Raw genomic sequence first — 13,426 nt, 5'->3', positions numbered from 1 at the left:
CAGGCGGCCTCTAAAATGGCCCCACCGATCCCTGACTCCTGGTAGTATTAGGATCCTCAGGTAGTCCTCTCCCTTGAGTACAGGCGGCATTTTGTGACGGTTTCTAGAGAACTGAATGTGGCAGAGGTAATGGGATCTCAGCTCTAAGATTAGGTGGGTCTTGGCTACACCTTCTCTTGCTCATTTTTTTTTTTTTTTGCCACGTTGTGCAGCATGTGTGGCATCTTAGTTCCCCGGCCACGGATTGAACCTGTGCCCCCTGAATTGGGAGCATGAAGTCTTAACCACAGGACCACCAAGGAAGTCACTCTGACTCACTTATTCTGAGGAAGGGAAGCTCCTGTGTTGTAAGCTGTCCTAATGGAGAGGCCCACAAGGCAAAGAACTAAGGTCTCAGCCAACAGTCAGTAGGACCTGAGGCCTGTCAACCACCAGGTAGGTTTGGAAGCAGGACCCTCTCCTAGGTGAGCCGTTGGATGAGGTAGTCATCCCGGTCGAAATCTTCAACACAGTCTGCGAGAGACCCTGGGCCAGAGGTACCCAGCCAAGCCATGCCCAGATTCCTGACCCACAGAAACCCAAATTCCTGACCAAAAACAGATGATTCATATTTGTTGTTTTAAGTGACTAACTTTTGAAGTAATTTGTTATGCAGGATTAGATAACTAATATACCACCCCTTGGAGAGTTTTTTCCAAATAATACATGGAAAGCTTTGAAAAGTATGCTAGGCACAGAGCAGAGCAAGTGATCAATACTTGACGGCTCTTTTCCTATTATGGAAATATTAAAGTCTGGCAATGTGAAAGTAATATATACCTTCCATCATTAGCTCTTTAGTGACAGAAGACGACCTTGCCAATTCCAAAATGTCAGAAAAGAATGGCAATTGGGATAATAACAACCTACAAAGATACAGCCAACGTGCAGAAAACTCACCACCATTGCCCATGCTGTACTGACAAGACAATGAAAAATATGGTAGCAAAAGGCAGAAATTAAAATCAACAGAACTAACAAACATTAACTGAATCATTCTATGAACCAAAACAAAAAAGACAACTATATACAGCCAAATTCCATACCTCAAAATATGATATCAAAATCAGACCAAATGTTTCAAATATTCTAACACCAAGCTCCGCCTTACAATTTTCTTCGGAAGTCTGATAAACCAATATCACGAAGGGCAAAAATACAATTTCTTACTTATGTAGTTATCTTACCCTCCAATACTTGGAGCACACAACCAGAAGCGACCTCTGTGTGAATGCACAAAAAGAGATGCTTTGGCAATTCTGACAATAAATTGGTTTGGACTCCTCTTCAAATATTGGCTCAGTATCCTGAAAAGAGAAAGATCTGTAAAACTTTAGGATTGGCTGGGTCGTCAGTTAAAATTATCACACAATGATAAAGAAAACAAAATGAAATAAAGGCATCTCTTGATATGTTCATCAATTTAGCCCCTCACGTGAGAACCAAGGTAGTAAAAAGCAGCAAAGATATACTCTAAAATCATCTGGGTACAACATCTTTGCTACAAAGCTACTTAAGATTAAAATACTAATGTGAGTCAGAGTGTCATCACTGGCAATGACAGATGATAAAAATTTGAGTCAATCCTAACTTTTATAGTTACATGTGCTTGTAGGTTAAAAAAAACTCATCAATTCCTGCACTTTCTCCCAGATTCAATGTCTAAAATTTCCCTAACTGAAGATATTACTATCTATATTGCCAGAAAATTGATCTGCCTTTCTTATTGCTAAAAAGTAACAAGGAATTCAAGTCCAAAGAACTCAGAGGACTAAAACCTGCTTTATATCTTCTTTGTGGTCGTTTGCTTTTTTTTTTTCCCCCTCAAGCAAACTACCTTTTAACTTCAAATTTAAACAGAAGCAGTTGAGGAAAATCCTCTTCTGTGTTTCTCTACTTCAGATCCTGCACTGCATGTTTCTCTGCTTTGCATCCTTGATAAGGCAGATATCTACCTTCAAAAGGGAAAAAAAAATTCACGTACAGAGAGAGCATACTAGGGGACTCTTCTATACTATGTCAATAAGACTATTGAAAAGAATAGCTTTTTCCTTCCTCTTTAAGTAAAAAAGAGAAGGGGCCTAAAATGTAAGACTCCATAAGAACAGAAACAGAGAACTGACTTCCAGCCTCATTTGTCTCACCTGCAGGCCACTTATTTCCGAGGTAACAATCCACACCTTCAAGATGCCCGTCACTGAGAGCGCCACCACAGTGTCCTCTACACCAAGAAGGAAGAAGCAGCCAGTTACAAGCACAACATGCTTTCTTTTTAAACAATAATATGGTTACAACAGTGACATGGACCATGGTTTGCTTTTTGTGTTGTTTTGTTTTCTTCCATCACCCTCCCTATCCCACTCCACCCCTCTAGGTGGTCACAAAGCACCAAGCTGATCTCCCTGTGCTATGCACCTGCTTCCCCCCAGTTTTCTCAGGGTATATGCCCAGCAGTGGGATTGCTGGGTCATATGGTAGTTCTATTTTTAGTTTTTTAAGGAGCCTCCATGCTGTTCTCCATAGTGGCTGCACCAATTTCCATTCCCCCCAACAGTACAAGAGGGTTCCCTTTTCTCCACCCTCTCCAGCATTTATTGTTTGCAGATTTTTTGATGATGGCCATTCTGAGTGGTGTGAGATGATAACTCATTGTAGTTTTGATTTGCATTTCTCTAATGATTAGTGATGTTGAGCATTCTTTCATGTGTTTGTTAGCAACCTGTGTATCTTCTTTGGAGAAATGCCTATTTAGGTCTTCTGCCCATTTTTGGATTGGGTTGTTTGTTTTTTTGATATTGAGCTGCATGAGTTGCTTGTATGTTTCGGAGATTAATCCTTTGTCTGTTGCTTCATTTGCAAATATTTTCTCCCATTCTGAGGGTTGTCTTTTCGTCTTGTTTATGGTTTCCTTTGCTGTGCAAAAGCTTTTAAGTTTCATTAGGTCCCATTTGTTTATTTTTGTTTTTATTTCCATTTCTCTAGGAGGTGGGTCAAAAAGGATCTTGCTGTGATTTATGTCATAGAGTGTTCTGCCTATGTTTTCCTCTAAGAGTTTGATGATGTCTGGCCTTACATTTAGGTCTTTAATCCATTTGGAGTTTATTTTTGTGTATAGTGTTAGGCAGTGTTCTAATTTCATTCTTTTACATGCAGCTTTCGAGTTTTCCCAGAATCACTTATTGAAGAGGCTGTCTTTTCTCCACTGTATATTCTTGCCTCCTTAATCAAAGGTAAGGTGACCATGTGTGCATGGGTTTATCTCTGGGCTTTCTATCCTGTTCCATTGATCTATACATCTATTTCTGTGCCATACTGTCTTGATTACTGTATCTTTGTAGTATAGTCTAAAATCAGGGAGCCTGATTCCTCCAGCTCCGTTTTCTCTCTCAAGATTGCTTTGGCTATTCGAGGTCTTTTGTGTTTCCATACAAATTGAGAAATTAGTTCTTGTAGTTCTGTGAAAAATGCCAGTGGTGGTTTGATAGGAATTGCATTGAATTTGTAGATTGCTTTGAGTAGTAGAGTCATTTTCACAATGTTGATTTCTCCAATCCAAGAACATGGTATATCTCTCCATCTATTTGTATCATCTTTAATTTCTTGCATCAGTGTCTTATAATTTTCTGCATACAGGTCTTTTGTCTCCTTAGGTAGGTTTATTCCTAGATATTTTATTCTTTTTGTTGCAATGGTAAATGAGAGTGGTTTCTTGATTTCACTTTCAGATTTTTCATCATTAATGTATAGGTATGCCAGAGAATTCTGTGCATTCATTTTGTATCCTGCTACTTTACCAAATTCATTGATTAGCTCTAGTAGTTTTCTGGTAGCATCTTTAGAATTCTCTATATATAGTATCATGTCATCTGCAAACAGTGAAAGCTTTACTTCTTCTTTTCCGATTTGGATTCCTTTTATTTCTTTTTCTTCTCTGAGTGCTGTGGCTGAAACTTCCAAAACTATGTTGAATAAGAGTGGTGAGAGTGGGCAACCTTGTCTTGTTCCTGATCTTAGTGGAAATGCTTTCAGTTTTTCACCATTGAGGACGATGTTGGCTGTGGGTTTGTCATATATGGCCTTTATCGTGTTGAGGAAAGTTCCCTCTATGCCTACTTTCTGCAGGGTTTTTCATAAATGGGTGTTGAATTTTGTCGAAAGCTGTCTCTGCATCTATTGAGATGATCATATGGTTTTTCTCCTTCAATTTGTTAAAATGGTGTATCATGTTGACTGATTTGCATATATTGAAGAAGCCTTGCATTCCTGGGATAAACCCCACTTGATCATAGTGTATGATTCTTTTAATGTGCTGTTGGAGTCTGTTTGCTAGCACTTTGTTGAGGATTTTTGCATCTATGTTCATCAGTGATATTGGCCAGTATTTTCTTCTTTGCGACATCTTTGTCTGGTTTTGGTATCAGAGTGATGGTGGCCTCGTAGAATGAGTTTGGGAGTGTTCCTCCCCCTGCTATATTTTGGAAGAGTTTGAGAAGGATAAGTGTTAGCTCTTCTCTAAATGTTTGATAGAATTCGCCTGTGAAGCCATCTGGTCCTGGGCTTTTGTTTGTTGGAAGATTTTTAATCACACTTTCAATTTCAGTGCTTGTGATTGGTCTATTCATATTTTCTATTTCTTCCTGGTACAGTCTCAGAAGGTTTTGCATTTCTAAGAATTTGTCCATTTGTTCCAAGTTGTCCATTTTATTGGCATATAGTTGCTTATAGTGATCTCTCATGATATTTTGTATTTCTGCAGTGTCAGTTGTTACTTCTCCTTTTTCATTTCTAATTCTACTGATTTGAGTCTTCTCCATTTTTTTCTTGATAAGTCTGGCTAATGGTTTACCAATTTTGTTTATCTTCTCAAAGAACCAGCTTTTAGTTTTATTGATCTTTGCTATCATTTCCTTCATTTCTTTTTCATTTATCTCTGATCTCATCTCTATGATTTCTTTCCTTCTGCTAACTTTGGGGTTTTTTTTTTTCTTCTTTCTCTAATTGCTTTAGGTGTAAGGTTAGATTGTTTATTTGAGATATTTCTTGTTTCTTAAGGTAGGATTGTATTGCTATAAACTTCCCTCTTAGAACTGCTTTTGCTGCATCCCATAGGTTGTTGTGCTTTCATTGTCATTTGTTTCTAGGTTTTTTTGATTTCCTCTTTGATTTCTTCAGTGATCTCTTGCTCATTAAGTAGTGTGTTGTTTAGCCTCCATGTGTTTGTATTTCTTACAGAGTTTTTCCTGTAATTGATATATAGTCTCATAGCGTTGTGGTCAGGAAAGATACTTGATACGATTTCAATTTTCTTAAATTTACCAAGGCTTGATCTGTGACCCAAGATATAGTCTATCCTGGAGAATGTTCCACGAGCACTTGAGAAGAATGTGTATTTTGTTGTTTTTGGATGGAATGTCCTATAAATATTAATTAAGTCCATCTTGTTTAATGTATCATTTAAAGCTTGTGGTTCCTTATTTATTTTCATTATGGATGATCTGTCCATTGGTGAAAGTGGGGTGTTAAAGTCCCCTACTATGATTGTGTTACTGTTGATTTCCCCTTTTATGGCTGTTAGTATTTGCTTTATGTATTGAGGTGTTCCTGTGGTGGGTGCATAAATATTTACAATTGCTGCATCTTCTTCTTGGATGGATCCCTTGATCATTATGTAGTGTCCTTCTTTGTCTCTTCTCATAGTCTTTATTTTAAAGTCTATTTTGTCTGATATGAGAATTGCTACTCCAGGTTTCTTTTGATTTACATTTGCATGGAGTATCTTTTTCCATCCCCTCACTTTCAGTCTGTATGTGTCCCTAGGTTTGAAGTGGATCTCTTGTAGACAGCATATATACGGGTCTTGTTTTTGTATCCATTCAGCCAATCTATGTCTTTTGGTGGGAGCATTTAATCCATTTACATTTAAGGTAATTATCGATATGTATGTTTCTATTACCATTTTCTTAATTGTTTTGGGTTTACTATTGTAGGTCTTTTCCTTCTCTTGTGTTTCCTGCCTAGAGAAGTTCCTTTAGCATTTGTTGTAAAGCTGGTTTGGTGGGGCTGAATTCTCTTAGCTTTTGCTTGTCTGTAAAGGTTTTAATTTCTCTGTCAAATCTGAATGAGATCCTTGCTGGGTAGAGTAATCCTGGTTGTAGTTTCTTCTCCTTCATCACTTTAAATATGTCCTACCACTCCCTTCTGGCTTGCAGAGTTTCTGCTGAAAGATCAGCTGTTAACCTTATGGGGATTCCCTTGTGTGGTTTGCTTTAATGAAATTAAATAATAGCATGTTTTACAATTAGCATGAAAACCTAATTCTATATTTTAAGAAATAACAGAGAACTGATTTCAAAACAGGTTAATGAAGATGATCAAAAATTTGGAGTTCAAGGAAAAGTTTTTTTTAGCTGCTTCATTTATTTCTAACTTACAAGTTTTAATGATTTCAAGTGTTCTTGATTACTATGCTAAAAAATTACTTTTTAAAAAAAATTTAAGAATTTAAAAAACTAAAAATCAAACACACAACTTTTATTCTTCAAAGTTCACTTTTATTTATTCATCATGGGGGAGCACAGTCACTTTCTTTCTTCAGGGCACACATTTCCCCTTTCCCCACCTCCCTTGCCTGCCATTTTATTGCACACCACACCGTCCACAGGCCATGATCAAGAGAAAGACATGACATAAAACCCAAATTCATCAGCTTCGGGTGAGGGAGCAGTCACAGCACGACAGTAATATTCGTGAACTCCGAGAGGAGGGGCATTAGATAGCAGTCTAATGCAGGCTCCAGAGTGAGGGAGTATGCGTTAAAATCACATTTTCTTCACTAATTAACCAACGAACTGTGCATAACTTAACTAACCTATCCTAAATTCAATTTGCTTATCTGTAAGCAAATGTAAATGAATAAAGTAATGACAGTGCCTACGTTAATGGTCTGTTATGAGAATTAAGACACAGCACAGGTATAGCCCTCAACACATCAATAAAAAGAAGTTATTACTGTTATTTAAAAAACAGTGTTTGCTACATTTCAGTATAAACTTTATTTGTACTGCCTGGCTCCATAGGCAAGGTAAAGCACTGAAATGCACTGATTACAATTCCACAATCTCTGTACGAAGAAGCTAGAACAACTACTCACGAGTCTGTCAATTACTGTAAAAGTGCAACATACCAATATATCTAAAATTCTCAAATATCTACACACTAGAATAGGGTAAAGCAGATTAAAAATTGTGTATGTTAGCAACATTATAAACTCACATGCACAGCACATTAGAAATGCATGCACAGCACAAAATTTTCCATTCAAGTTACATTCTATCCTATTCAGACCAGTGTGTACATGTATATTTCACATGTGGAGATTTCCCACGCACACCTAGGTAATGCTTTTTGTACCTATGTACAAACTATTTTTAGAGACTTCATCTAATCTGGGCAGCCTTCCGACTTGCCCTCAAAGCCCCTTCACTGCCTTCACTAATTCTAGCCTCTGTGCTATTTCTCTATCTCATCACATTTCACACCCTGAACTGCCATTTGTTTACATATATTATCCTCCCTTACTAGAATTTGAGTCCCTTCAGTAGTTCAATCCTTCGTGCCTAGAAGATAGTAGGCACTCAATAAATATCTGCTGAATGGCTGTTGAATAAAAAGCTATGTGCTGATTTCCAACCATAAGAGATAATAAAGGAAATCTCCCATGAAACTGAAGGCAGTTCACCAATGGAGGTGGTGTAACACAGTGGGAAAGTAACTGCTCTGGGGTCCATCTGGGCACCAGTAAGCCACAGACTTGCTCTGTGATCTTAAGTAAAGACTCCACCATGCTACACTTCACCCATCTCCGCATCCACACATCCTAAGACAACTGTACCTATCCCACTGGGTGCTGTGAGAACTGTTACCACATGTAAACGCTCAGCATGCGCCCGATACTGTGAGCACTCAGTAAACGAAGTCTCACGGCGGTGGCAGTGGTGCTAATTACAGGTCAGCCTTTACAGAAGAGCACACAACTATGAGGCATTTGGGAGGGAAAGAAATGCTCCAAAAGAGACATATAGGAATATACATGTTCAGTATTAATTACTGTTCTTGTCCTGAACAATTTTACTTTCGTTCTCACGATTGTTACTGAAAGGTTTCAACAGAAATGAAGAAAACATACTTGTATTTGTTTGAGCATCAACTACACACCAAGCACTTACCAGGACCTTTCATTAAATTTAATTGTGTGTAATCCCCTCCATTTTCATCATCTCCACAAAAAATGGAAACACTTCCTATGCCTCTTCAGCAAGTGACAAAACCGGGCCCAAGAAATACATAGATAAACTACAGTTCCTCCCACCATACCTCCAAGGGGTTAAGACATTCTTCTTCCACTTCAGAAAATCACTGACACACTCTAAGACAGCCATAAACTAGTGATCTATTCCATGGAATGGAGATAATGTAACACTTTAAATCTTAATTCAATCAAAGACTCCTTTATGAAAGTAGAGACAGACCATAAATCATAAGAGAAGTCATTTCTTAAACCTAAGAATATAATATAACAAAGTATATTAACATGTGACACATCATACAACTCTACAGTAAACTAACCATTCAGTCACAGTGTAGAAACTCCTAAAGGGCACACTGACCTTGTGTTCGATGGGATCGAATAATACTCATGGAGCTAATCCAATCTGGAGAGATCTTTGATACTAAGGAGTACAACACCTCAAGGCTGGTGGCATCCACCACGAGGATTTCAGGATAATGGCCATGGCACAGAAGCCTTCCTTCTCTCTGATTTCCAACAGAGAACTGGTAGAACTAAAAGGAAGAAGATTTTTAAATGTTCTTTACTTGAGATACTTGATTCACATGGATTCACCAAGCTTATTATGATGCTCAATTTCTCCAGTAATATTTCCAGACATGTACTATATGGTATATATTACATGCGTCTACATATACACAGGTCTACACATGTGCAGACATCAAATTACATTAATATTCAAAATATCTAACAAAATTATTTTCTTCCTAATATCTTATCTTCCTTTTTGAACTATTTTGGAGCAGAATTCATGATAATTCTTTTTTGTCCTCCTGTAGCATCTAAAATAGAGTTGTTGAATGAATTAATAAAACACCTGAATAAAATCAGCTTCACAAATCAAAGCAAAAGTGTAGCCCACGTGGGTCACAAAAATAATATGAGTTCGAGATGAATGAGAATCAGTGAGTATAGGTTTATAATTACTAGTTATGACCAAATAAAATTTAGAAGCAAGGATGATTCTGTTCAAATATTCTCAGAAGTAAATTCTGAGTAATCTAAGTGTGTTATTTTAGATTAGAGTGTGAAACAACCATTATAAACCATTCTCATAGTGCACATTTATACTTTGTGGAAGAAAAATAGAGGAAGAACCAGTACAATGATGTTACTCATGCCAAGAATAACTAAAAAGGATAAGATGAGTTTCCATCAAGCAAAGAACAGAGAAAGAATGACTCTAAGACCAACAACTTATCAAAGGTTCTGAATTCCCTTAGCCTCAAAAAAAACAAAACAAAACGTGACTTTCTTAGTGGAATGATTCTCCTAGAGGATTTTTAGAAAGCAGACTACTACTTTCCAAGGGATTCGACCTTATATAAATCACATGAGGGCAAGCTAGACACCACACAAGGGGCAATGCTGTAACCACTCCACAACTGGGGAGATAAGTAAGAAACCCAGGTCCAGTCTGCTCCCACACTCATCCACCCACTCTCAGAGCTCAACGTTGCATGTGAAGGAAGACAATCTTTTCTCAACTATGAAGTCCCCTGCACAAGGAGCACAACTTCTTAAACATGAGCACTGAGCACGGAGCACATTAACTAAGTGCAAGGTAGCACCACTAAACCCCAGAGAGGAGTCTAATAAAATGTAGACTATCATGGGGGGACCTCCAGATCTCAGGTTGATCCATAACACACGATCTGGGCTCCCAGGGACTGCCAGGGTCTCGCATGCATATAATAATGCGACCATAGGTAGCCTTGACCCACAGAAGGGGAGGATGTGTGAAGGAGAAAGGGATGGGTGCACGTAAGCCAACTTTGTCAGCGCTCACTCAGCACCAGCCAGGAAAGCCATGTGCACTGCAGTCACTAGAGAAGAGCTCTGTCCTGAGGGCAGGGATATTTTATTAGACATGCCTGACTAAATGCCTCTCACTTTTGCATGAAAGTTATATTCTCAAACCATCTTCCGGACACTGATTTAGCTTCCAAGACACTTTGATACGGGCAAGAAAGGTGCCCCTAATGGAGAAACAGGTTTTCCAAATATTAAAAAGGGACGCCCCCACGTGATAATTTAATAAGCTAGCACTTCCTTATGATTTCAGTAAGTGCCAATGCCATCAAGGTTCATCATTTCTACATATATAAGAACAACCTGGGGACTTCCCTGGTAGCACAGTGGTTAAGAATCTGCCTGCCAATGCAGGGGACACAGGTTCAAGGCCTGGTCCAGGAACATCCCACATGCCACGGAGCAACTAAGCCCGTGTGCCACAACTACTGAGCCTGCGCTCTAGAGCCCACGAGCCACAGCTACTGAGCCCACGTGCCTAGAGCCTGTGCTCTGTAACAAGAGAAGCCACTGCCATGAGAAGCCCGCGCACTGGAACGAAGAGTAGCCCCTGCTCGCCGCAACTAGAGAAAACCCGCGCGCAGCAATGAAGACCCAACGCAGCCAAAAAGAAATAAATAAATAAACAAATTTTTTTTTAAAAAACCTGCTTCTGAACCTGAGAGGGTGAGGATCACCCAGGAAACACCTGTCACACACATTAGTAAATGCCAGAAAGCATCTTCTACTTAGAGATGGCTGCCCATCTAAATACAGAAGGCCTAATACAGGATCCGATAAATAGCAGGCACTGAAAATATATTGAATAAAGATAATTTTTCCTAAAATATAAACCAGAAGTGTTTAAATCATAAAATTATACAACAGTTAAAATACTTATATCCAATGAGTTTGATACTTATAATTTTCCAATTAAATTATTTATAAAGTCAATGAATCTAAATGATTTTATTATCCCTTTTCTCTTTATAAATCTTGATGATTCTTCATATGATAAAAAATAAATACTACAGGCCCTTTAAATAAAAAGTATATGCCGTAACAGCATTGAAGAAGCAATTTTTAAAAGGACTTTGCCAGGGTAATAAGTAGTCACTAAAGATTTATATCACACTAACCATCTGTGAAAATTTTCCTTTGCTTGTCTAACTTGTGTTAGCACAGAAGGTTTTCTTTCTCAACAAATGATTTTACTTGTTTTAAGGGAGGCAGTATGATATAACAGAAAGAACACAGTCCCTAGAGTCAGATAAAGCTGATTTGGGATCCTAGTGCCAGGAATGACTCACTGTGAGACTGGGGCAAGTCATTTAATCACTCCGGCTATCAGCTTCCTTATACATAAAAGGATATACTCCTACCTAATTTGTAAGGATGTGGGGAGGCCTAAATGAGAAACCATACAAGAAACACCTATATAATATTTGCTATAAATGTGAGTTCTCTTCTCTTCCCTCTTCTTCCCCATTGAGAACATAAATCACATTTTTCTATATACATTGTAATTTCCCAACACTCAACACAGTAAATGATGAGTAATTTGAAGCACAAAGAATTTGACAGTTATGAAAGAATAAGGAAGAATACCAGGAATGTAAGTGAGAAGCTATAAATTCCTGTGCAAATTCCTGTGTCGGCCAGGCATATGAAATGGTCCTTTCTTTTACAGAGTTGTGAAGTCAAAACACGAACTCAAGAACCAACTGCACAAGCAAGGAAAAGGGTATCATCCCCAAAATGGACTGTGTCAATCATGAGTGGAATCACCAAGGCTTTAGCAAGAGAGAATTCCATTATTTAGGATCTAGAACACTTACCCAACCAGTAAAAGGTCTCTCACCTGGGTAACCAGGATAGAGAGAGCAGAAGCAGCAGTGACAATGGCTTACCTTACATCTTTCAACATTAGTCTCCTCGTCTTTGTTTTCCTCCCCCACTACACTGTCTTATGAAAAATACTTTTACTACTCTAATTCTAGTCTTCCTGTCCTATTACCCATCCCCACCCACTTCTCATATAAAAATATAGACTCAATGTTTAAAAAACATTTTTTCAATTGTACACCTATAATAAATTGTGCTGACTTGGCCAGTTACAGAAATTGATACTAACCTGTATGCCAGTATGTGTGCAAGCTAATTTTGTAAATTCAATACATCTGCCGTCATTCACGTCCCAGAGGCACATCTCTCTATAAAATAAGATAACAGCTGACTTTAAATCTGAGTTTTGGAAGCACTGTTCAACTTTGTCACAGTGGTTTAAAATTAATCTTCCATTAAAACTGACATATTTCTGAAAAAGTATTGATAGTATATAGTCATTATTGCTGTTCATCAAAAATTCTGGTCCTCCCACCCACCGTCCTAAACTCCCCTCCAACCTAACCACCCCCACCTTGATCCACATTCTTTCCGGGCACCTGGGAGGACTGCACCTCCTGGCTCCCTTTTAGTTGGTGGAGTCTTCTGAGTAGTTCTGACCAGAACTGATATGAGACCCTCCAGAACTCTCCTCCTCTGCCTCTATACCAGATAGTGGCGGCTCCTTCACCCTCAGCCTCAAAGTAAGGAGAACAGAAAACTAGAAATAAACTTTTAATTTAAACCACAGCAATTTTCCATCGGTTATCAACCTACTAGAAAACTTAGCACTGCAAAAAGCAAAACTTAAGGTCAACTGAATTCCCAATCTTTGCAAATTAAATATAATATTCCAGTTTTAATTCCATATTTATTGCAGAAGTTTTATTGCATGCATACCAAAAGAAAAAAGCTTTATCTCACACTAAAGATACAACATTTGAAATTAGAAATGTCAATATGCCTTGTATTTTAAAGAAATAAATTTAAGATTTATTTAACAGAAGACAACATTAATAAAATGTAATGATCCTGATATTAGGGTATTCTTTAAGATGTCTTTTCCTATATCTCATATGGTATAAATTTTTCAAAGGAAATTCACCCGATCTATTTAGAATATTCACTGTAATATGAATTATCCTTTAATTGGCCAAAAGGTACTATATTTTCACCTGCTGCTGCCTTTCAGTTATACAAGGTTCTTTTTAAATTCATAAATTATGAGGAGTAGAAGGGACAAGTTCTTAAATAATTCTCTTCCAGTTCCCCAACTCCCTTCAATAACATATTGTGTAAATATACAATTTTCTAAACACTCTAAAAGTTTTTTCTTTTAATTCCCCACACTCTAGACCCTACAAA

General features: G+C 37.9%; 1 protein-coding gene across 8 annotated transcripts in view; it reads right to left on the bottom strand.

Moving 5' to 3' along the window:
• WDR7 (WD repeat domain 7) overlaps window positions 1–13,426 on the bottom strand; it is a 388,174-nt gene that overhangs the window by 347,975 nt on the left and 26,773 nt on the right. For all 8 annotated transcript variants that reach the window (XM_019937105.3, XM_073790768.1, XM_073790769.1 and 5 more), the window contains 4 exons: window positions 12,312–12,390; window positions 8,706–8,880; window positions 2,184–2,260; window positions 1,227–1,346 (listed from right to left, as the gene is read on the bottom strand). In XM_019937105.3, the coding sequence (XP_019792664.1) occupies window positions 1,227–1,346; window positions 2,184–2,260; window positions 8,706–8,880; window positions 12,312–12,390 (451 nt within the window). The remainder of the gene's footprint in view (window positions 1–1,226; window positions 1,347–2,183; window positions 2,261–8,705; window positions 8,881–12,311; window positions 12,391–13,426) is intronic.

Source organism: Tursiops truncatus, chromosome 13 (assembly GCF_011762595.2).
Source record: "Tursiops truncatus isolate mTurTru1 chromosome 13, mTurTru1.mat.Y, whole genome shotgun sequence".
In the NCBI taxonomy this organism is placed as follows: domain Eukaryota; kingdom Metazoa; phylum Chordata; class Mammalia; order Artiodactyla; family Delphinidae; genus Tursiops; species Tursiops truncatus.
This window is presented reverse-complemented; position numbering and strand designations above follow the sequence as displayed.